Genomic DNA, 24903 nt, shown 5'->3' on the forward strand with positions numbered 1-24903 from the left:
TGACACCATATAGTCACCAAGGCTTCAGCCGTTTCCAGGTTACCCAGTATTAATTCCCCTTTTCATCTTCCAAGAGACCTATGTTCACTTTAGCCGCCCTTTTATGCTTTATATAATTCTAAAACTTTGACTACCTGCTTTTCTATTTCATGCTATTTACTTTCAAAATCTATCTTCCCTTACTGCTTGCTTAGTGGTTCTTTGCTGCTTTTTAAAGTTTTCTCAATCTTCCTGTTTCCAATATTCTTTGTGACTTCATTTGCATGAGCTTTTAGGTCTATGCCTTCTTTTATTTCCCTTGATTATCCAAGAAAGGCTATTCTCACCCTTACTGTCCTTGGTTTTAACTGGAATATACTTTTGGTGAGCACGGTGAAAAATCTCTTTGAAAGTCTACCAAGGTTTTTTAACTATCCTACCATATAGCCAGTGTTCCCTTTCTATGTTAGCCAGCTCTGCATTCATCCTGTTCAAGAATTCCTTGTTCAGGCATAGTACACTGGTTTGAGATGAAATGGTGCACCCTCCATCATTGACCTAACCATCTGACTAGTTATTTAAATACTGTGACTACAGGATGTGACTAAAAAAAACACCAGGTATCCTGCCAGCTTCTTGAGCACAAAACAGCACAACACAGGAATAGGCTCTTTGGCCCATCATGTCTCCACCAACTATGACGTCAACCTAACTAATCCCAACTTCATGTACATCGTTTATATCCCTCTATTCCCCATTATTCAGCTCTCTGTTTAAATGATTTTTAAATACTTCTATCGTACCTGCTTCCACCACCTTGTATTAGCAGCTCATATGTACTTACCATTCCCTGTGTAAATTAAAAAAGACGCCTCACATATCTCATTTAACTTTCCTTCTCTTTTCACCTTAAACTTATGTCCTCCACTATTTACCCTAGGATAAAGATTTTGACTCGCTACCCCATCTATGCTTCTCATAATTTTATATACATCAGTCAGCTTTCCGATGACATGGGTAGGGTGAGTGATGAGGTTTTGCATAGGGAGTTCGTGGAGTTAGGTGCTAAGTTAAAGGGCAGGGTCACCAGGGTTGTGATCTCAGGATTGCTATCCGTGCTATGCGCTAGTGAGACTAGAACTAGGAAGATTATACAATTTAAAACGTGGCGAAGGAGTTGGTGGAGGACCGAGGTCATAAGACTTTTGGATCATTGGGCTGTCTTCCAGGAAAGGTGGAACCTGTACAGAGGGGATGATTTGCACCTTAACTGGAGGGGGACTGGTATCCTAGAAGGAAGGTTTGTTAATGCTGCACAGAGGGGTTTAAACTAGAGTTGCAGGGGGATGGGAACCAGAGCACCAGAACAGTTAGTGGAAAGGTTGTGGAGGCAGATGTTGGTAAGACCTCAAAGTTAGGTATCAAAAGGTTGAGCACGATGCAACTAGTGTCCTGAGGTGGATAATAGTGCTGAAGATAAGGTAGCTGGTTTACAAACAGATGCAATGTGTAGCGAGGAGAGGCTGTTGATAGGCCAAAATTGCAATCAACAAGATGAGTTGCAACATAAAAGGCGGACAAAATCAAAAAGGGTGAATACAGGACTGAAGGTGTTGTATCTGAATGCGCACAGTATATGGAATAAGGTAGATGAACTTGCAGCACAATTGCAGATTGACAGGTATGATGTCGTAGGCATCACTGAATCATGGCTGGAAGATTATAGCTGGGAGCTTAATGTCCAAGGATACACATTATATTGAAAGGATAAGCAGAAAGGCAGAGGGGGCAGCGTTGCTCTGTTGGTAAGAAATGAAATTAAATCATTAGAAAGAGGTGACATAGGGTTGGAAGCTATGAAATCATTATGGATAAAGCGAAGGAACTGAAAGGGTAAAAAGACCCTGATGGGAGTTTTATACAGAACCACAAACTGTAGTAAGGATGTGGCCTACAAATTACAATGAGGGATAGAAAATGCATGCCAAAAGGCCACTGTTACAATAGTCATGGGAGACTTCAATATGCAGGTAGATTAGGAGAATCAGGTTGATGCTGGATTCCAGGAGGGGGAATTTCTTGAGTGCCTAAGGGATAGTTTTTCAGAGCAGCTCGTTATTGAACCTACTAGAGGATCTCCGGATTGGGTGTTGTGCAATGAACCAGAATTGATTAGAAAGCTTAAGGTAAAAGGACCCTTAGGGGAAAGTCAGATGTATCACTATTACAGTGGAGTAAAGGGAATTACAGAGGCATGATAGAGGAGTTGGCTGGAATTGCTTGGAAAAGAACACTGGGAGGGATGATGGCAGAGCAGCAATGGCTGGCATTTCTGGAAGCAATTTGGAAGACACAAGATATATACATCCCAAAGAAGAAGAAGTATTCTAAAAGAAAGATGACACAGCTATGGCTATCAAGAGAAATCAAAGCCAACATAAAAGCCAAAGAGAGGGCATATAATATTGCAAATATTAGTGGGAAGTTAGAGAATTGAGAAGCTTTTAAAAATCAACAGAAGGTAACTAAAAAAAAATTCATGAAGAAGGTAAAGATGGAATACAAAAGTAAGCTAGCCAATAATATTAAAGAGGATACCAAAAGTTTCTTCAGATACATAAACTGTAAAAGAGAGGCAAGAGTAGATATCGGACCACTGGAAAACGATGCTGGAGAGGTAGTAATGGGGGACAACAAAATAGCGGATGATCTGTGTAAGTGTTTTGCATCAGTCTTCACTGTGGATTTCACTAGCATTATGGTGGAAATTCCAGATGTCAGGGGTCATGAAGTGTGTGAAGTTACCATAACTACAGAGAAGGTTCTTGGGAAACTGAAAGGAATGAAGGTGGATAAGTCACCTGGACAAGATGGTGTACACCCCAGAGTTCTGAAAGAGGTGGTTGAAGAGACTGTGGCTGCACTATTAATGATTTTTCACGAATCACTTCAAGAAGGGAGAGGGGAAGAAGAAAGGAAACTATAAGCCAGCTAGTCTGATCTCAGTGGTTGGGAAGATGTTGGAGTCAATTATTAAGGATGAAGTCTCAAGGTAATTGGAGGCGCATGATAAAATAGGCTGTTGTCAGCATACTTTCCTCAAGGGAAAATCTTGCCTGACAAATCTGTTAGAATTCTTTGAAGAAATAACAAGCAGGATAGACAAAGGAGAACCAGAGGATGTTGTTTACTTGGATTTTCAGAAGGCCTTTGACAAGGTGCCACACATGAGGCTGCTTAAAAAGCTAAGAGCCCATGGTATTACAAGGATTCTAGCATGGATAAAGCAGTGGGTAATTCGCAGGAGGCAAAGAGCAGGAATAAAGGAGACTTTTCTGGCTGGCTGCCAGTGATTAGTGGTGTTCCACAGGGGTCTGTGTTGGGACCAATTCTTTTTACATTATATGTCAATGATATAGATGATGGAATTGATGGCTTTGTTGCAAAGTTTGCTGTCGATACGAAGATAGGTGGAGGGGCAGGTATTTTTGAGGAAGTAGAGAGACAACAAAAGGACTTAAATAGATTAGGAGAATGGGCAAAGAAATGGCAGATGGAATACAGTGTTGAGAAGTGTATAGTCATGCACTTTGGTAGAAGAAATGAAAGGATTAACTATTTTCTAAATGGAGAGAAAATACAAAAACTGAGGCACAAAGGGACTTGGGAGTCCTTGTGCAGGATTTCCTAAAGGTTAATTTGCAGGTTGAGTCTATATTAAGGTTGAGTCTATATTATTGCTAGCAATCATTTCAAGAGGATTAAAATATAAAAGAGAGGATGTAATGTTGAATCTTCAGAAAGCACTTGTGAGTCCTCACTTGGAGTATTGTGAACAGTTTTGGGCCCCTTATCTTAGAAACGATGTGCTGAAACTGGAGAGGTTTCAAAGGAGGTTCACAAAAATGATTCTAGGATTGAATGGTTTGTAACATGAAAGGCAATTAATGGCTCTGGGCCTGTATCTACTAGACTTCAGAAAAATGAGGAATGATCTCTTTGAAACCTATCGAATGGTGGAAGACCTTGATAGAATTGATGTGGAGAGGATGTTTCCTATGATGGGAAAGTCTAAGACCACAGCCTCAGAATAGAGGGATGTTCTTTTAGAACAGAGATGAGGAGAGTGAGTGGTCTTTCATCAGTGAGTGGTGAATCTGTAGAATTCTTTGTCACTGGCAGCTGTGAAAGCCAAGTCTTTATATATATTTAAGACAGAGGTTGATGGGTTCTTGATTGGTCAGGGCATGAAGTGATATAGGGAGAAGGCAGGAGATTGAAGATGAGAGGAAATTGGATCAGCCACATCAAAATGGTAGAGTGGACTTGATGGGTCAAATGGCCTTATTCTGTTCCTATATGGACCCATCCAAGGTTGTTCAATCTCCCCTTGTAGTTAATATACTTCAATCCAGGCTACACCCTAATGAACCTCTCCTGTACCCTCTACAAAACCACAACATCCTCCCTATTATGTGAGGGGAGGGGAAGGAATACAATCTGATAGGAGAGTGGACCATGGGAGAAAGGGAAGAAGGTGGGGCACCAGGAGGAGGTGATAGGCAGATGAGAAGATGAGGTAAGAGGCCAGATTGGGGAAGAGGAAGGGGAGAGGGAAATCTTTTTTTACTGGAGGGAGTAATTGATGTTCACGCCATCGGGTTGGAAGCTACTTAGACAGAATATGATATGTTGCTCCTCCACTCTGAGAGTACCTTCATTGTGGCAAAAGAGGAGGCCATGGACTGACATGTCAGAACAAGAACGGTGATAGACATTACAATTGTTGGCCACCGGGAAGTTCTGTTTTTGGCAGATGGAGCGGAGGTGCTCGAGAAACTGGTCTCCTAATTTACATCTGGTCTCACCACTGCAGAGGAGGCTGCATCAGGAGCACCGGACACAGTAGACAACCCCAAAAGATTTGCAGGTGAAGTGTTGCCTCACCTGGAAGGACTGTCTGGGTCTCTGAATGGAGGTGAAGAAGGAGGTAAATGGCAAATGTCACTTGCAGGGTTATGTTCCAGGAGGGACCTTAGTGGGGAGGGATGAGAGGACAAGGGAATCATGAAGGGAGTGATCCCTGTGGAAAGCAGAGAGTGGGAGGGAGGTAAAGATGTCTTTGGTGGTAGGATCCCATAGATATTGGTGGAAGTTGCAGAGAATGAAGTGTTGGATGTGGAGGCTGATGGAGTGGTAGGTGAGAACGAGAGGAACTCTCCCTGTTAAGGCTGCGGGAATGTAGGGTGAGCATGGATATCCAGGGAAAATGGAGGAGATGCAGTGAGAGCAGCATGAATGGAGGAGGGGAGTGAAATCCTGTTCCTTGAAGAAGGGGGACATCTCTGATGTCCTGGAAAGGAAAGCCTTATCCTGCGAACAGATGCAGCAGAGACAAAGGAACTGAGAAAAGGGAATAGTAACACACACAAAATGCTGGAGGAACTCAGCAGGCCAGGCAGCATGTATGGGAAAGAATAAACAGCTGACTTTTCGGGCCAAGACCTTTCAACAGGAAGATGTATAGCCAAGATATCTGTGGGAATCGTTAAGTTTATGAAAGATGTTGGTCGACAGTTTGTCTCCAGAGATGAAGGTAGAGAGATTGAGAAGGGGAGGGAGGTATTAGGAATAGACCAAGTGAATTTAAGGGTAGGGTGGAAGTTGGAGACGAAGTTGACTAAATTGACAAGCTCAGCAAAGGTGCATGAAGCAGCAACAATGCAGTCGTCAATGTAGTACAGAAAGAGTTGCGGAACATTATCAGGGAAGGCTTGGAACATGGACTGTTCTACATAGCTAGTGAAAATGCAGGCAAAGCTGGGTCCATGCAAGTGCCCGTGGCTACCCTTTGAGTTTGGAGAAAGTGGGAGTAGCTGAAGGAGAAATTGTACTACAATACAAAAGTGTTGTACTATTGCTTCGTTTAGATAAAATTCATGATTCATTTCTTTAACTTGTTCTATATAAAAGCAGCTTGATACAGAACTAAAGTAGAGTTGAGTGAATTATAGTTTGTTCCAGCCAAGTCTGTCAGAGGGTAAGGGAGCTCAGCATATGGTCTAGATTTAGATGATAAAAAAAGGCAGACTCCTCATAAACGAACAACGAACCTAATCTTACTGGAATTGTCAAATAGAGTTATTGGTCTTTGGCTGAAAAGCAGCACCTCTTGTAAGCCTGGTCCTGATGATGAAATCAGTGCTGAAAGATGTGCTAAGTTGTGGTTAAGTGATTAATTGACTTGGCTTATAATATTTGGCATCAGAAATGATAGATCCATTTTGTTTAGAGACTACCATGTATATTCTTTGAATTTGGATAGAAAAAAATTAACATGAGCACAGGTTTTTCATATTAGAAGCTTAAAGCCTCTTTTTAATTATGGGCATATTTTTCAGTTGTGGGCACTGCTGACTAGGCTACGCATCACTAATTATTCAAAGAAAGTGATGGTGAGCCTTCTCTTTGTACTTTGCAATCCTTTGAGTTAGAGTAGGCCTGTACCACTGTTGGGTCGGCAGTCGCCAGATATATATATATAGACTGAGTAACAATGAAGGAACTATAAATTGTTTCCAAGTGAGGATGTCACGTGACTCAGAGAGAAAACTACAGCTGATGATGTTCTTTGCACCTCCTGCCAGACTGTCACTTTCCAAGGTGCAGTTATGGAACCCTAGCTGAGTGCCTTTTGAAGATAGTATGAATTGGAGAGGTGGAGGGAATTAATGTTTAGGTTGGTGGATGGGTGCACTACTTTGTCTTGGAGGGTGCTGAGTTGCTTATGTAGTGTTGGAGCTTCACTCATCTAGGCAAGTAGATTCTCCTACATTCCTGACTTGTATTTACAGATAGTGTAAGATTTCAGTGTTCCAGGTGAATCATTTCATTCAGGATACCCAGATTAGTTTAAGTGGGTGAACACACTATTTTTGGGCAGTGGTGATCTCCAGGACATATTGTGGAAGACAACTAGCCCACTGTTCTTTTTCCTATCAGTTGGATCCAAAAGGACACGTTCTTGTCAATATCCATGATCAATTGTATTGGAATGTTTTTAATGAGGAGGATCACTATGATTTTAATAGATAATATGAATTTTAAATATTTCTCATAAAACACCTACCATGTTCATGATGGAATTCCAAATATCTAATTACTCTCAACGCTTAATTTGCTTTTGTTACTGTACATCTGGTGAAACTAGGAATTTGCCGTGAATTTCCCAGGGCCATTAGTTTTCATGATTGTACGTGCTTTTATAATTTTAGACATCATGTTGCTGGGAATGGTCAGATTTTATTGTACTCTATGATCCTGTTTATATGTTCCTCATGATTTCCCCATTGAATAAAGAGGATTTTAATAAATGGGAAGTGTTAGTTTGTCTGATGAAATTGTGTTTTCACTCTGATGTGTTTGGTGAAATTGCTTGTAACAAAACATCACGGAAACCAAGATGAGTGGGCACTGTTTCACCATAGATTCCTGCACCATTTTTAAAAATAACTACATTAATTACAGCTCCCTTTAGCAAAAATGTTAGAAATACAATGCTGAGAAAGATAACTGGTTAATGTTTTAAATGAACAGAAATTTGTTCATTAAACACTCTTAGACACTACACGGAAGCCGTTCAAAACAAAGAATTGAAACCATGCCACATTTAAAAGGATAAAATAATTGCAAAGTTTAGAGTTGATACATTTATGGAGCATCTAAAAGGTGGAGTTGGAGTTATAAAGATAAAAGAAATTCGTAAGAGTTTCAGAATTTTGGCCCAAGACAGTTAGACACATAGTTGCTAAAACTGAGGAGATGGAACTCTGATTGTAAGAAGCCAGAGTCAGAAAAGGTCTTGTAAGATTATAGGGCTACATATTTAATGGAACAAAGACATGGATAGGCATGAACACAGAAGTAGGTTTTATAATCAGGAGTAGCTCAGAGACCATCTATGTGATGGGTGAATGTAACTTGTTGTAAAGCAGAGTTTTATACATAATCTTTGAGATCCCAAGAGTGTGTGCACCCTATGGGAATATTCAGGTCCTGATTGAAATGTATAATTTTCCTCTGGGAAGGTGATGTGAATTGTCACAATTGACAACCTTGTTCACAAACTCTCCATTCAGTATCCAGTTATACTTGTCAGGGTTCAGGAAAGACGAAATAATAATTCCCACACAGCAGAATTATTAAGCAGAATTTTGAACTGTTGGCAAAAGCTACATACAGTTAAGATCAAAACAGCACTGGGTATTTATGCTAATTTTCTAGTGAGAATTAACCTCAGAAATCTGGCACAGTCACTTAAAAATGCTTTGGCCTAGCTAATCTGGCAGAGGTATTGCAATTCTTGCAAAATTGATGATTACTGACCTGTCTCCAGGGGCACTGGAGGAGGGAAACTAGCAATTACATACTTTTCTATATGCGCAAGTATATCCCTATTAATTACAGTATTAACTAGCTTAGTATAAAATATAAACCCCATTTTCTCTTATCACAGGTGTTCAAAGAAACCTAAGGTTAATAAGGTTTTACCTAATATACAGGATGAGCTTCAAAAAATTGTTGCCGAGTTGTGATCCAGACAGACAAATTTGCCAAATAGTATGAGCTGAACTTAGAATCAGTGGAATGCTAAACAACAAAAAAAAAGGCAAATTAAAACTTCAATATTTAGAGCAATTCTCCATTGGAATGAGATTTTTTACTGACTTAAATAGAAAGAAAACCAGTAAGTCATGGAAAGAGGGTTCTAATCTGAGTGGATTTTCTTCATTGAGTTAGCTTCCACTGCCTGCATTTTGGTAATAGAAACCAACTTCTTTTGAATGTAATGTTGTCTTTATTTTAACTTATAATTTTAGGGTTGTCATATTTCCCTGCTTATAATCATTTTACAACTGCAGGGTAAAGAATCATGATACCGTAAAAGCACAATGAGTATTAAATCTCTGCACAATTCAATTATTTGTCACTGTATATTAGCAAATACTTTTTGGAAATGTGATCTTCATTATGTTCCAATACCACTGTGCAGGGTACAAAGAATTTGTTCCAATCCATTTAGCCTGTGAATCTTGTGTTCAGGGATTCCATTAATCAGCCATAATTAACTTGTATTAATTGAAGTCCTGTCACATCTGTTAAAGGAAAGGTGATCACCCAATTTAACCACTGAAGTTAGTCACAGTATATATTGAGTTAGAGATGGGCAATAAATGTCGGAACTGGATTGGATGTTCAACTCCCAGTCCGGGCCTTCCAGAACACACCCCTTCATGGATCTCATTGATATTTTTTGAGCATACTAAGACACGTGCTAATTAAACTACTTACTTTCTTCACTTCCATTTTTGTTATTAATTTATATAGATGTATTTTCCTTGAGGGCAAATTAAGGTCTTATAGATGGCATTGGCAAATCAGATTTGGAAAATAACTGAGACAAAACAGCAATGATGCCAGTCTCAGGAAGAAATTTAACATTCTTTCATATGGTTTATTCCACGTAAGAAGTACTGCTTCACCTATCACCTTCTCGCTTTAACTCCTTCCCCTACCCCCCGCCTTCCTATTCTGGCTTCTTCCCCCTTCTTTTCCAGTCCCGATGAATGGTCTTGGCCCAAAATGTCAACTGTTTATTTGTTTTCATAGATGCTGCTTGACCTGTGAGTTCCCCCAGCATTTTGTGTGCGTTGCTGTGGATTTCCAGCATCTGCAGAATCTCTTGTGCTTCACACTATTCCTCTTTGTGAATATTCATTCATGTACTGCTAAATGAGAGCTTATTGATTTCACTAGGATTAAAATGCTTTGCAGATGTTCTGTAATTCACGACTACTGCACAGTGTAACAGAATATTTAGCTGTTATGCTAACAATTTATTTTTCCATGGGAATGGTAGGGGTGAGGTAGATAATACATTGAAGGGGTGGGGATTTGGGTAAGAGTAGAAGTGTTGAGCTATCTTTCCAGCATTTGTATTAACAACTACATTTAAAGATGAAATCTGTCAGTGGAGGAGCCCTGCCAAATATTATGACAGTGACACATCCCTGTCAATTAAATCATGAACTTGATTAAGATCAACCTTTAAATAATGTGTCAAATTTTGCAAAAGTTGTGATACAAAACACAGGAGGATAAAGCAGGTCACTGAAACATTTTGTTAAGTTTCTTGTTTGGCATAAGGAGTTATGATACTCGTCCACAGTGAGTTTCCACAAGGATACCTTAGGCAACTTAATACCAGGTCTGTTTCACTCAGTGGATCTGAACCTCCTAGACCCATACATCAGAAACAGAATGAGGTTTATTATCAGTGTCTTATATGATGTGAAATGTATTGTTTTGTGGTGGCATGAAATGGCAATAAATTACAAACGTTTGTAATTGCAGAAAAGGAAATGACGAGGTATTGTTCATGGACTGATGGTGGAAGACAAGAAATTGTTTCTGAATCATTGAATGCGGGTCTTCAGGCTCCTGTGCCTTCTCCCTTGATGGTAGTAACGAGGGAGGGCATAAACATCCTGGGTGATGAGGGTCTTTAAAGATAAATGCTGCCTTTTGAGGCACTGTCTTTTGAAGGTGTCCTCAATGGTAGGGAGGGGCAGTGCCCATGATAGAGCTGGCTAAATTTACAACTCTCTACAGCCTCTGGCAACCCTGTGCATTGGAGTCTCCATACCATGCTGTGATGTAACCAGTAAGAATGCTCTCCACCTATAGACACCTGTTTAAGCTAACATCTGTAGGTCCACTCCCTAATTGCTTAACTCCTTAATAATTGTAACTTGTGTGTACTGGAAGTGACACCATTCCCAGTATCTTTGAAAGGAGTCTGAATCGGAAAGAAATCTCTCAGTTGAACTGTCATATCATCTAAACACTATAGTTATAAATTTGAAGGCCAAACTCTTATGCCTAAGGTGTCAGTTCAAGAGATCCTCAGCACTTGTGCTGCTTCCTTGCTTTGATCAGAAAGAATGATGTTCCCTGTTGATTGCAGTTCTCAGCTGGATATTTATTAGATCTGGGCATCATTGATATGATCAACATTTATTGGTCAGTATTCTAATGCTTTGTTCAGATGATGGAGTTCTTCCTCACCTCCAGCAAAATATGAACATTCAGGCATGATTTAGCAATTGCAAGTAACATTCTTGCCACACAAATGTGAGACAAAAACTATTTTTAACAAGGAAATCTAATCATCTTCTTCTAACATTTAACAATATTGCCATCATCAAATCCCTCATCATCAACACATGGGAATTCCATTGGTATCAGTAACCATTTCACCATTTATAATGTACAAATCTGGATTGTATTGGAATATGCTATCTACATAGTGTTGATCCAGAAGTGCTTAAGAATCTAAATATCATCAGGCCAAAGCAGTCTGTTGATTTACACCCTGTCCACCACATTAAACATTCACTTCCTCTACCCACCATATATGATGGGTACACGATGAACTGCAGCTACTCATTCAGACTTCTTCAGTAATGCCTCCTACATTTGTGACATCTGTTGCTGAGTAGTACTAGGAAAAGGTTTGCAAAGATCTATGATATTTCAGGATGGATAAGAAAAGGACACGACAACGGCACTGATTGCTCTCATGCTGAAGCAAATAGTTCTCACCTTAAACTTAATTTAATGTCATTTATATAAATGTAGATGAGCCAAATCAGAGTAGGATATAAATTGTCCAAGTGACTTTTTAACTTGAAGCTAAACTGGGTTTACTGATGCGGAATCATCCAGAAAACAGACATGGTTGTTTGGAGGACTAGACTTGTAAGATTTTAACACTATTTATTTTTAGTACTGTAATTTCATAGGGAGTAGGTGATATGATATATTTAGCATTATTGCCCATCTATAATTGTCCTTAAAAAGACTGGTGAACTTTGTACAGTTTTTCAGTGAGATTTTGCTTTAGGCCTAGGAGTTTGACCTGTTAAAGATGAATTTTCCATCTTCATCGGTGATATTATATTCATATTTGATGTGCCTGTTTAAATTGCCAATGATGATTAAATTTTGTTTGGCTATATTAGTTCCAATAAGTCAAATTATATATTGAGTGATTTATGACATAATTCACTGCTGTCAGAATTTTACTTTAAATATCTTGATGCAAATATTTTCAATCACTGACACTGCCCTAATATGTAGGTCTGTTTTTAAAAAATAGCACTATCTTACTCTCAACAAAGAGCTTTAGTTGCCAATTTCCTTCTGGATAGCTCCATTTGCTTACAATTTGGTCCTTCATGTAGCTATTGAAGCAAAGAACCTGATTTTTCAAATTGCAATTTTGCAAGTAGGTTTTGATTGGAAGAGAGCACATTCTTGTACATTGGAAGATATCAGTCAATGCTAGTCTTGAGCTGGGTGCAGCTTTGTGATTTTTTTATATCCTTGTTTGACTTTAGAGATATTCAATTGTTGTACAGCAAGTTTACTTGGTTTATGGTTAGAGAATTTTTTTGTTCCTTCTTGGAGCAATGCCTGGGGACAGGAGGACTGCTAATTGGAAAGGGAGGAAGGAATAAACAAAGTAATTACAGGATAGTTATTTTGGTGGTAGGCAAAATTATTGGAATCTATTCTAAGGGATAGCTCATTTAGAAAATCACAGATAAATCAAGGCCAGTCAGCATGATTTGTTAGTAAGGCTTTAGGAGTAACTTGACAGAAGTTTTCAGGATGTATCATACAGGATCAGCAGTCACAGTGATTGTCAGGGCTTCAATGTCGACATGCTTACTTGTGTGGGAACTGTATGTACTTTCTAAGTGGTAGAAATCACAGATTTGTGAGACATTGTTGAAGATTAGTGAGCTGTTGCAGTGCTGCCTGTAAGTAAACATAGAACATAGAATAGTACAGTACAGTACAGGCCCTTCAGCCCACAATGTTGTGCTGACCCTCAAACCCTGCCTCCCATATAAGCCCCCACCTTAGATTTCTCCATATACCTGTCCAGTAGTCTCTTAAACTTCACTAGTGTATCTGCCTCCACCACTGACTCAGGCAGTGCATTCCACGCACCAACCACTCTCTGAGTAAAAAACCTTCCTCTAATATCCCCCTTGAACTTCCCACCCCTTACCTTAAAGCCATGTCCTCTTGTATTGAGCAGTGGTGCCCTGGGGAAGAGGCGCTGGCTATCCACTCTATCTATTGCTCTTATTATCTTGTACACCTCTATCATGTCTCCTCTCATCCTCCTTCTCTCCAAAGAGTAAGGCCCTAGCTCCCTTAATCTCTGATCATAATGCATACTTTCTAAACCAGGCAGCACCCTGGTAAATCTCCTCTGTACCCTTTCCAATGCTTCCACATCCTTCCTATAGTGAGGTGACCAGAACTGGACACAATACTCCAAGTGTGGCCTAACCAGAGTTTTATAGAGCTGCATCATTACATCGCGACTTTTAAACTCTATCCCTCGACTTATGAAAGCTAACACCCCATAAGCTTTCTTAACTACCCTATCCACCTGTGAGGCAACTTTCAGGGATCTGTGGACATGTACCCCGAGATCCCTCTGCTCCTCCACACTACCAAGTATCCTGCCATTTACTTTGTACTCTGTCTTGGAGTTTGTCCTTCCAAAGTGTACCACCTCACACTTCTCCGGGTTGAACTCCATCTGCCACTTCTCAGCCCACTTCTGCATCCTACCAATGTCTCTCTGCAATCTTTGAAAATCCTCTACACTATCTACAACACCACCAACCTTTGTGTCGTCTGCAAACTTGCCAACCCACCCTTCTACCCCCACATCCAGGTCGTTAATAAAAATCACGAAAAGTAGAGGTCCCAGAACAGATCCTTGTGGGACACCACTAGTCACAATCCTCCAATCTGAATGTACTCCCTCCACCACCACCCTCTGCCTTCTGCAGACAAGCCAATTCTGAATCCACCTGGCCAAACTTCCCTGGATCCCATGCCTTCTAACTTTCTGAATAAGCCTACCGTGTGGAACCTTGTCAAATGCCTTACTAAAGTCCATATAGATCACATCCACTGCACTACCCTCATCTATATGCCTGGTCACCTCCTCCAAGAACTCAATCAGGCTTGTTAGACACGATCTGCCCTTCACAAAGCCATGCTGACTGTTCCTGATCAGACCATGATTCTCTAAATGCCTATAGATCCTATCTCTAAGAATCTTTTCCAACAGCTTTCCCACCACAGACGTAAGGCTCACTGGTCTATAATTACCGGACTATCCCTACTACCTTTTTTGAACAAGGGAACAACATTCGCCTCCCTCCAATCCTCCGGTACCATTCCCATGGACAACGACGACATAATGATCCTGGCCAGAGGCTCAGCAATCTCTTCTCTCGCCTCGTGGAGCAGCCTGGGGAATTCCGTCAGGCCCTGTGTACTTATCTGTCCTAATGTATTTTAATAACTCCAACACCTCCTCTCCCTTAATATCAGCATGCTCCAGAACATCAACCTCACTCATATTGTCCTCACCATCATCAAGTTCCCTCTCATTGGTGAATACCGAAGAGAAGTATTCATTGAGGACCTCGCTCACTTCCACAGCCTCCAGGCAGATACTCCCACCTTTATCTCTAATTGGTCCTACCTTCACTCCTGTCATCCGTTTTTTCTTCACATAATTGAAGGATGCCTTGGGGTTTTCCTTTACCCTACTCGCCAAGGCCTTCTCATGCCCCCTTCTTGCTCTCCTCAGCCCCTTCTTAAGCTCCTTTCTTGCTTCCCTATATTCCTCAATAGACCCAGCTGATCCTTGCTTCCTAAACCTCATGTATGCTACCTTCTTCCTCCTGACTAGATTTTCCACCTCACTTGTCACCCATGGTTCCTTCACCCTACCATTCTTTATCTTCCTCACCGGGACAAATTTATCCCTAACATCCTGCAAGAGATCTCTAAACATCGACCACATGTCCATAGTACATTTCCCTGCAAAAACACCATCCCAATTCACACCTGCAAGTTCTAACCTTATAGCCTCATAATTTGCCTTTCCCCAATTAAAAATTTTCCTGTCCTCTTTGATTCTATCCTTTTCCATGATAATTATAAAGGCCAGGGAGTGGTGGTCACTGTCCCCCAGATGCTCACCCACTGAGAGATCTGTGACCTGACCCGGTTCATTACCTAATACTAGATCTAGTATGGCATTCCCCCTGGTTGGCCTGTCCACATACTGTGACAGGAATCCTTCCTGGACACACTTAACAAATTTTGCCCCATCTAAACCCTTGGAATTAATCAGGTGCCAATCAATATTAGGGAAGTTAACGTCACCCATGATAACAACCCTGTTATTTTTGCACCTTTCCAAAATCTGCCTCCCAATCTGCTCCTCTGTATCTCTGCTGCTACCAGGGGGCCTATAGAATACCCCCAGTAGAGTAACTGCTCCCTTCCTGTTCCTGACTTCCACCCATATTGACTCAAAAGAGGATCCTGCTACATTACCCACCCTTTCTGTAGCTGTAATAGTCTCCCTGACCAGTAATGCCACCCCTCCTCCCCTTTTTCCGCCCTCTCTATCCCTTTTAAAGCACTGAAATCCAGGAATATTGAGAATCCATTCCTGCCCTGGTGCCATCTAAGTCTCTGTAATGGCCACTACATCATAATTCCATGTATGTACCCAAGCTCTCAGTTCATCACCTTTGTTCCTGATGCTTCTTGCATTGAGGTACACACATTTCAGCCCTTCTACCTTACTGTCTCTACACCGTTTATTCTGCTTCTCTTTCCTCAAAGCCTCTCTGTATGTTAGATCTGGCTTTACTCCATGCACTTCTTTCACTGCTCTATCGCTCTGGGTCCCATCCTCCTCGCAAATTTGTTTAAACCCTCCTGAACCATGCTAGCAAATCTACCTGCAAGGATATTGCTCCCCCTCGAGTTCAGGTGCAACCCATCCAATCTGTACAGGTCCCACCTTCCGCAGAAGAGATCCCAATGATCTAAAAATCTAAAACCCTGCTCCCTGCGCCAACTCCTCAGCCATGCATTCAACTGCCATCTCCTCCAATTCTTACCATCTCTGTCACGTAGCATTGGCAGCAATCCTGAGAACGTCACCCTTAAGGTCCTGTTCTTCAGCCTTCTGCCTAATTCCCGAAACTCACACTTCAGGACCTCATCCCTCTTCCTGCCTATGTCGTTGGTCCCAACATATATCACGACTTCTGGTTGCTTTCCCTCTCGTACCAGGATAACACGTATTACAGCCAAGTACATGACAACAAAGAAGTGAATATTTAATGTGTTGGATGAGGGAGAACAGTGAGATGGGAAGGAAATGTTATCAGACTGAAACAGGGATAGTTTTCCCAGCATTAGCTGTATTCCCTGTTTGTAAGCAAATTTCATGTAGTTGTGGGGTGGGGTTGGGGGGGAGTGGAGGAGAGGGATGCAGATTTTAGGCTTTTCTTAAACTACAGAATTTACCTAAGAAGTACTGTACTGATTTCTTACTACATTCCACAAAAAAAAGGTGGATCTGTCAAATCTAGAACCCTTGAGTATCAAAATGCGAAGAGAGTAAAGGGAGATAAAAAGGAGACATTTCTGTCAAATACAGCTCAACACCGATGAGGACTTGGAACAACATTTAAAGTGTGAGGATGAAACTATAAATATCAAAGGAGTCCAAAATGCCATACAAATGTACTGTACAAGAAGAAAAAGAATAACCATGGAAACTGTTGTGAATGGAGAATATAGCTTATACTGTATGTGGGGGTGGCAGATGTGGGTAGGATATTCAATGAGTACATTGTAGCTGATTTCATGAGAAAAGGGAGAATATGCCAGTGTTGCTGTCGAGCCAGTTCTCAGTGAATCTATGAGGAAAATAATCTATTGGATCGGATTTTTAAAAAGCAGAAGGTAAAAGCAAAGCATTTTTGAAAGTTTATAAATTATGAGGTATATCCCAAGCTGTTAAAAGAAGTGGTAATTGCAGATCTTCATTTCCTCAGTCCTCTCAGGCTACAGAAATAGTGCCCAAAGATTAGAAGATTGTTACCGTTATTTACAATGGCAGGAAGGAGTAAACTGATAAATTTATAGGCCTGTTCGTTCAGATTCAGATTTATTTACCCCATGTACACTGAAACATACAGTAAAATGCATCATTTTGTTACCATCCGCACACCTAAGGAGGTGCTGGGGGAGGCCCATAAGTGTTGTCACACAAAGCTCTTCGGAACAACACAGAACATAATAAACCAGAACATACCAAGCGATAAAGTAATGACAGCAAAGCAAGCCGTGTTCCTCCTTCCCAATTATACATACATAGCTCTCTAACCCCAGGACAGGACAGGCTGCCTTTGGTCTCAAGCATACTGGCAGAGATTCACAGAGTCGGGGCTCTAGCAATCGGGTCTCGTCTTCTGATCGACCTTCAGGCTTCAATCTTCAGAATCGACCCAAGACTTGCAAATGAGATACACTGGTGAGGACTTGAACTCTAGGCCTCAAATTTAGAACTCGTTGATGACAGGACCCAGAATGTTCGAGTTGGTCTGCATTCGCCATCTGACCATGTTCATGTTGTTGGCCTTCGAATGTGGACTGGAGGCTTAGATTCTGCCCTATCCTCTAGTTATCCCCACATCCTTGTCCTTAAACCTCAACTTAACCCCTACCTATCCCCTCTGTCCCCAATTTGGAATAGACCCCAAGATTCTTCTGTTCCTCCACACTGATAAGAATCCTGCTATTAATTTTGTACTTTGTCTTCAAGTTTGATCTTACAAAGTTTATCACTTCACACTTACCTGAATTGAACTCCATTTGCCACTACTCCTCCCAACTCTGCATCCTGTCTAATATCCCACTGTAGCCTATGGCAATATTCTACACTATCCACAACACTTCCAACCTTCATGTCATCTGCATGAGTGTTAAGGGGAATTTATGCCTGGCTAACTTGATAGAGTTTTTTAAGAAGGTATCCTGAGGGGAGTTTGATTGTGGAAGTTTGTGTGGATTTTAGCAAGGCTCCTCAAAAAATATGAGCATAGGGGTCCTAATGGAGAGTGGCAAATTGGATTCAAAATTGGTTCAGTGTCACGTTAATGTTTCAGGAAGATGACCTTTCACCAGATGTCTGTACACCTGCTGAAAAGTTCCAATAATTTTATTTCAAGTTTGCAGCATCTATTTTGTTTTCCTTTTCAATTTTTGATTGACATGTACTTTCGCAACTGAAAAGCTCTCTTCTTTGGCGTTCCTCAGTTCTCATTTCCTTATATATAGAGCACATTAGTGCTTCAGGCTTAAATGTAAAGGGCAAGTAGATTAAATTTACAGGTGGTTCAAAAATTGGCAGGGTGGTTGTCAGTGAGGAAGAAATATTTAGTTAGCAGGTGATTGGATTGGATTAATCACTTGGGCTGAAAAATGGCAAAGGGAAGACAATGTAAAGAAGTGTATGAAGTGTGTGATGCAACAAAGTAAGAGAATACATAATTAGCAGAAGGATCCTGGGCTGTGAGGACCGGGGAGATCTTGGAGAGTTTCTTCACAGAATCCTAATGTAGCTGGCAAATACAATAAAGTGGTTAATGGGATGGTTACCTTTACAGCAGCAGCAAAGTTGCTGGAACCAAATACAACACAAGTTAAGCCACAGATTGAGTCTGCATGCAGACTGTTCACCACATTACAGGAAAAGTCTGAATGCACTGGTGGGAATACAGAGGAGCTTTGAGGATATTTCCAGCATTGGAAATAATTAGTAATGAGGAAAGAGTGAATAAAGGAGGGTGAGGGGAAGATTTAACTGAGGTGCAAAAATATTAAAAGGGAACTAGCTTGAATTATCATGGAAGTAACTATTTGTCCTGAAAGAGGAAGAAAAATCAGATTTAAAATAATTAGTAGGAGGATTAGAATGAACAAAAAATACGTTTTCCTTTCAAAGGGTGCTGGGGCTTGAAACTCACTATGTTAAAAAGCTATAAAGGCAGAAATTCGCACCATATTTAAATATTTGGTGTGGACTTAAAAAGGCAGATCAACATACCTAGTACTGGAAGTTCAAATTCCATTGATGTGGATGGTTGATTGGCCACCTTATGTATAAATTTAGTATGATTCTATTTTCAGAAGAAGTTTTGCCATTGAAGGGATACACATCTATCTTTCCAAACTACACTATTAATTATTCAGACTAAAAGCTTTCAGATATAGTTTGTTCTCACAGGATACTTAAAAGGACCTGAGATTTTCATTGTGCAGTGTGTTCTGTTGACATATGTGGAATGTTTGAGGAGGTCTGATGTGGACAAGATCTGTTGTGATGACCTTCAATAGGATGGTAATGCTCACTGTTTTGCATGCAAGATGCAGATAGAAATGTAGCATTCCTGGAATTGCACCATGGAATCTGTCACTTCCTAAGAGTGAAAAGGCTAAAAAAGGAGGAAGAAAATCCTTTAAATCACAATTAGTATCTAATTTCCAAAAGGCGAAAAATGTTGTGCTTCTCTGAGATCATTTCCAGTCTGCATAACAATGAGGTTAAAATTGGTTCTTGAAAAATACACAGATCTGTTTCATTCTAAAAGTGCTGAGGGATGGCCAACAAATGCTACTCATGCCAGCAATGCCCAGTTCCTAAAAAAATGAATAAATGAGGGAAAAATCCATCATGCATAGTTAATGTCAAGAGTTATTGGAAAACTAGTGTGTTGTTTTTCAGTGTATAAAAACTATTGTTTTAATGTTTTAATTGCAAGAAATTTGCTGTGACTGTTAAATATAGCCAGATTTTTGTAAAAGGAGCTTTCACCGGGAATGTAATGAACAATTATTCCCATGTGGTGACTGTCAAAGGGAATATGGCAGCACTGTGTCACACACATGCAATCAAAAGACTGACATTGAGAAAAGGAGCAGTGAAACTGTCAAACAGACCAAACTCTGAGTTTTATTAATGTACATGAGCCATCAGTGAAAACCTTAGCCCAAACACTGTGTCTGTCTGTCTGCAGCTGTGGCCTGGCAATTCAAGAGATTTTTTTTTCTCTCTGTGAGAGCTGGTTGAGGCACAGAGTTTACTGTGTAATCACTTTTTCCCCATTTCAATGAATTGAGTTTCCCAGGGTAAATGTTGGAATGCAAGGCTTGGGAATATGGCTTCAATGGGGATGGAAAGGAGGGTGGTGTAACCAAGAAGTTTTGTAGTATATTTGTTTGGTATACTTGAAATGATCTTTTAACATTCTCTATGGCAAGTTCATTATTTTACAGACTCAAATGGGATGCTTAATTTAAAACATAGATTTGCTTTTCATTCCATTGAATTGTCATCCTGAATCCAGCAATTTTTTGATTGTTGCAGATAAAAACAGCTAAATCGGAAAAAGAAGTTCAGTTGTTGCAACTACGAAGCCTGCAGTACCTTGAACGATATATTTACCTCATCCTCTTCAACACCTACTTGCATCTTGAAAAGAAGGATACCTGGCAAAGACCCTTCAGTACTTGGATGAATGAGGTACATTTATTATTGTGAAGGTGTAGTTTGAAAGGAGTAATCTAGGATTGCCTACGGCTAAGTGATGTATCCATTATGGTTGTCAAAGTGCATTTATTTAGTGATACAGCACAGTAAAAGGCCCACGCTGCTCAATTATGCCTATGTGACCTATTAACCTACTAACCCTTCAGAATGTGGGAGGATATCGGAGTACCCAGAGGAAATCCATGAGGTCATGGGGATAATGTGCAAATCCTTACAAACAGTGGAATCGATCCAGGGTCGCTGGTGCTGTAATGATGTTACGCTAACCGCAACTCTACCATGGGGTGTTTATTTTTGTTAAAGTATAAAAACAAATTTTAATTTACTACTGTGCTAATAAGTCATGTCTATTTGAAAGTCTGGTTTTAATGTGCAATTTTGGCCTTAATGCTGTCTATTGTAATTTGAGCCTGCCTGGAGGTGGGCAGAAATACATGCACGTTTAGCACTTAAATACTGATTAAGTACAATTTTCTTGGAGTAGTGCATGTGGATCCATTTATCCACTTCAGCTGAAGGTGTATAACTTTGTAGAGTAAGGAGAATCACTACAAAATGTCAGTGGAGAAGCTACTGGCTATCTTCTAACAACACACACAAAAAATGCTGGTGAACGCAGCAGACCAGGCAACATCTATAGGAAGAGGTACAGTCGATGTTTTGGGCTGAGACCCTTCGTCAGGACTAACTGAAAGAAGAGATAGTAAGAGATTTGAAAGTGGGAGGGGGAGATCCGAAATGATAGGAGAAGATAGGAGGGGGAGGGATGGAGCTAAGAGCTGGAAAGTTGATTGGCAAAAGGGATACCAGGCTGGAGAAGGGAGAGGATCATGGGACGGGAGGCCTAGGGAGAAAGAAAGGGAGAGGGGGGGAAGCCCAAAGGATGGGCAAGGAGTTATAGTGAGAGGGACAGAGGGAGAAAAAAAGAGAGGAGAGGGAAAAAAGGGGGGAATAAATAAATAAATAAATAGGGAATGGGGTACGAGGGGGAGGTGGAGCATTAACGGAAGTTAGAGAAGTCAATGTTCATGCCATCAGGTTGGAGGCCACCCAGACGGAATATAATGTGTTGTTCCTCCAACCTGAGTGTGGCTTCATCTTGACAGTAGAGGAGGCTGTGGATAGACATATCAGAATGGGAATGGGACGTGGAATTAAAATGTGTGGCCACTGGGAGATCCTGCTTTCTCTGGCGGACAGATCGTAGGTGCTCAGCAAAGCGGTCTCCCAGTCTGCGTCGGGTCTCACCAATATATAGAAGGCTGCATCGGGAGCACCGGACGCAGAATATCACCCCAGCCCACTCACAGGTGAAGTGTCGCCTCACCTGGAAGGACTGTCTGGGCCCTGAATGGTGATGAGGGAGGAAGTGTAAGGGCATGTGTAGCACTTGTTCTGCTTGCAAGGGTAAGTGCTGGGAGGGAGATCGATGGGAAGGGATGGGGGGGGACGAATGGACAAGGGAGTCGTGTAGGGAGCGATCCCTGTGGAAAGCAGAAAGAGGGGGAAAGGGAAAGATGTGCTTAGTAGTGGGATCCTGTTGGAGGTGGCGGAAATTACGGAGAGTTATATGTTGGATCCGGACGCTGGTGGGGTGGTAGGTGAGGACCAGGGGAACCCTATTCCTAGTGGGGTGGTGGGAGGATGGAGTGAGAGCAGATGTGCGTGAAATGGGAGAGATACTTTTGAGGGCAGACTTGATGGTGGAGGAAGGGAAGCCCCTTTCTCTAAAAAAGGAGGACATCTCCTTCGTCCTGGAATGAAAAGCCTCATCCTGAGAGCAGATGCGGCAGAGACGGAGGAATTGCGAGAAGGGGTTGGCATTTTTGCAAGAGACGGGGTGGGAAGAGGAATAGTCCAGGTAGCTGTGAGAGTCCGTAGGCTTATAGTAGACATACTGGCTATCTTCTGATTGTTCTTGTCAGGAGTTCCAAAAACAGTAGTAGCAGAGCTCCCAAAGCTTCTTAACTTAAAGATTCAAGATTGTTCATGTCATTTCCAGTACACAAGTCTAAAGGAGAACAAAATAGTTGTTACTCTGGCTCTAATACAGAAGATTAAAAACACACACACTAAGATAAAGAACAAATATAATTCAAAACACAATAAATATAACATAAAATAGCCTATAACATAGATCGATTTTGTGTACATAAAGTGACGCTGTGTACTGGAGTGTCTGTACATAAGGTGACTGACAGGAAATAGTGGTGGTGGGGGGTGTGGTTGGAGTGGTTAGTGGGTGGAGGTGTTGATCAGCCTTACTGTTTGAGGAAAGTAACTGTTTTTGAGTCTGGTGGTCCTGGCGTGGACGCTACATACCGTGATGGAAGTGAAACAAACAGTCCACAAGCAGGTTGGGTGGGATCCTTCATGATATTGCTGACTGTTTTCTCAAACCCTTTCCAAAATAAATACCAAAAGCTTCTAAGTGAAGTTTTGACAGTGTCACATAAACTCCCCTCACACCTCTAACATTAGGTAAAGGCTTTAAGTGGCGCTGATTTTTCCTTTCTGCAAAGGCATGTTTATCACTAATCAGCTGGTTGCTGTAAGCAGAGGATATTATATCAAGTTCTAGCCACAAAAATGCTCTGCCTCCTCCTTATTGAGCACCAGTGTGCAATGTCATTGTCACTTACTTACTGCCTGTTATGCCACTTGTGTTTAGAACAGCAATGAAGATCGTACATTTCTGTCCTTGGCCACTCAAATGTAGAAGGATTCTTCATTGCTATTTCCGTAACAGTTTTGTTTTTTTTCAGTCAGGGTTGTTAGCTCTGAGTTGAACCCCCGAACTTGGAGGACCAGTGGATCATACTTAGTTTGGCCTCTAACCTTTGACCTGTTTGGCATGGGTGACCCTATTAAGAGCCAAAGTGTAATGCTCTGACTCCAGCCACCATAGCTCCCTGGGTCATTGAGGCACATAAGCCTTCAAACCACGACAAGATTGTGGTCCTCTTGGAGGAATGTCATTCTCAATCATCAGGTTAAAGTTCTCCTGTTCTTCACTTCTTTACCAAGAAGGCAGGCTGGTTGTTGTTGTTTCAGCTTAAGGTATGATTTAGACCAACTTTGAGATTTTTTAATGCTGAAGTTGGGAGCAAACTTCCCACTTTCTCAGACTTCTGGTATGATATACAAATTAGCAGGAATAGGTAACTCAGCCCTCAGTATTCAGTATGAATGTGGCTGATCTGATAACCTTTACATTCCCATCTAATCTCAAGTAGTATTTCAACCACTTATCAGAAATCAGGCATAAAAATTGTAAAGAAGATAATCTTTCTAGTGTCAGATGCTACTTAGATTGCTACTTAGTTTCTGGAACCCAATACCTTGAAGATAAACAAAAATTACGCATTTCATTGTCACCCAAAAAATTGTGCTTGGAAGTAATTGTTTTTCAGAATTATTGTTGTGTTCCTGATTTATAGCATTGCCTGTATACTGCATATCATTTTTGGCATTCCAGCTACACCATTGTTTTGTTGGCATGGTACATTTACACTATTTGCTCTTGTGTCCCTGAAATAAATTGCACTACGAACTCTTATAATAAGTTACTACTATTTGGTTCAGTATGATTCTAAAAATGAAAACAGCAGCAGAAGCATTACAATTGCAAACAAGAGGAAGAATACTGAATGCAAAGCTACTACTATTTCCTATCAGATTGGAAATATGAAATTACTCCTTTGAGTTATGCTAAACAGAAATCATAAGAAAATTTACCTTTACAAAACCATGCAATTTGCTCTACAAATGACAATCATGCAGTAAAAGAACAGAATTTGTCAAATTGAACAAATGTGACTTGATAACAGTCATAGACAAGACTTTTGCAGCTTCAGGATATTACAACACATATACATCACTGTGCCACAGATGGTTGAGTTGCTGCCCCATAGCTTAGTGCCCTAGGTTCAATCCTGAGCTCTCTGCAAACTCCACACAAAGAGCACCATTCTTCCTGTGATCAACAGAATTTCTCATGGGTGCTCTGTTCCCTCCCTTAAGCCAAAACATAGGGTGATAGGTTATTCAGCACTGTAAATTGGTACTAATATGTCAAATAGAATCTATTATCCTGCACCTTCCATGACAAAATATTCTGTTCTAACCCATGATAAGCTTTCAAAGTATAAACTCCTTTCCTTTGTATGCAAATATGGTAACTAGTTTGTCCACATTACAGTCCTGTAACAACAATGAAGTGTATTACTAGTAAGATTATTTTGTATGTTTTGACAAATAATAATGATTGGAATGTAGATATCACAAACGAGAAAATCTGTAGATGCTAGAAATCCAAGCAACACACACAAAATGCTGGA

The 24903-nt window shown here is 40.8% G+C and overlaps 1 protein-coding gene and 1 long non-coding RNA gene across 7 annotated transcripts in view; one reads left to right on the forward strand and one right to left on the reverse strand.

Moving 5' to 3' along the window:
• The window catches only part of LOC140212061 (paladin-like), a 288234-nt gene that overhangs the window by 221187 nt on the left and 42144 nt on the right, over nucleotides 1–24903 (forward strand). For all 4 annotated transcript variants that reach the window (XM_072282528.1, XM_072282529.1, XM_072282526.1 and 1 more), the window contains one exon: nucleotides 20381–20536. In XM_072282528.1, the coding sequence (XP_072138629.1) occupies nucleotides 20381–20536 (156 nt within the window). The remainder of the gene's footprint in view (nucleotides 1–20380; nucleotides 20537–24903) is intronic.
• Nucleotides 1–24903, reverse strand: part of LOC140212062 (uncharacterized) — a 112950-nt gene that overhangs the window by 7112 nt on the left and 80935 nt on the right. For 2 of the 3 annotated variants that reach the window (XR_011889633.1, XR_011889634.1), the window contains one exon: nucleotides 8530–8628. This is a non-coding gene — a long non-coding RNA (uncharacterized lncRNA). Of the gene's footprint in view, nucleotides 1–8529; nucleotides 8629–22232; nucleotides 22575–24903 lie in introns of those variants that run through there. The other variant, XR_011889635.1, reaches the window with a different exon arrangement.

Source organism: Mobula birostris, chromosome 18 (assembly GCF_030028105.1).
Source record: "Mobula birostris isolate sMobBir1 chromosome 18, sMobBir1.hap1, whole genome shotgun sequence".
In the NCBI taxonomy this organism is placed as follows: Eukaryota; Metazoa; Chordata; class Chondrichthyes; order Myliobatiformes; family Myliobatidae; genus Mobula; species Mobula birostris.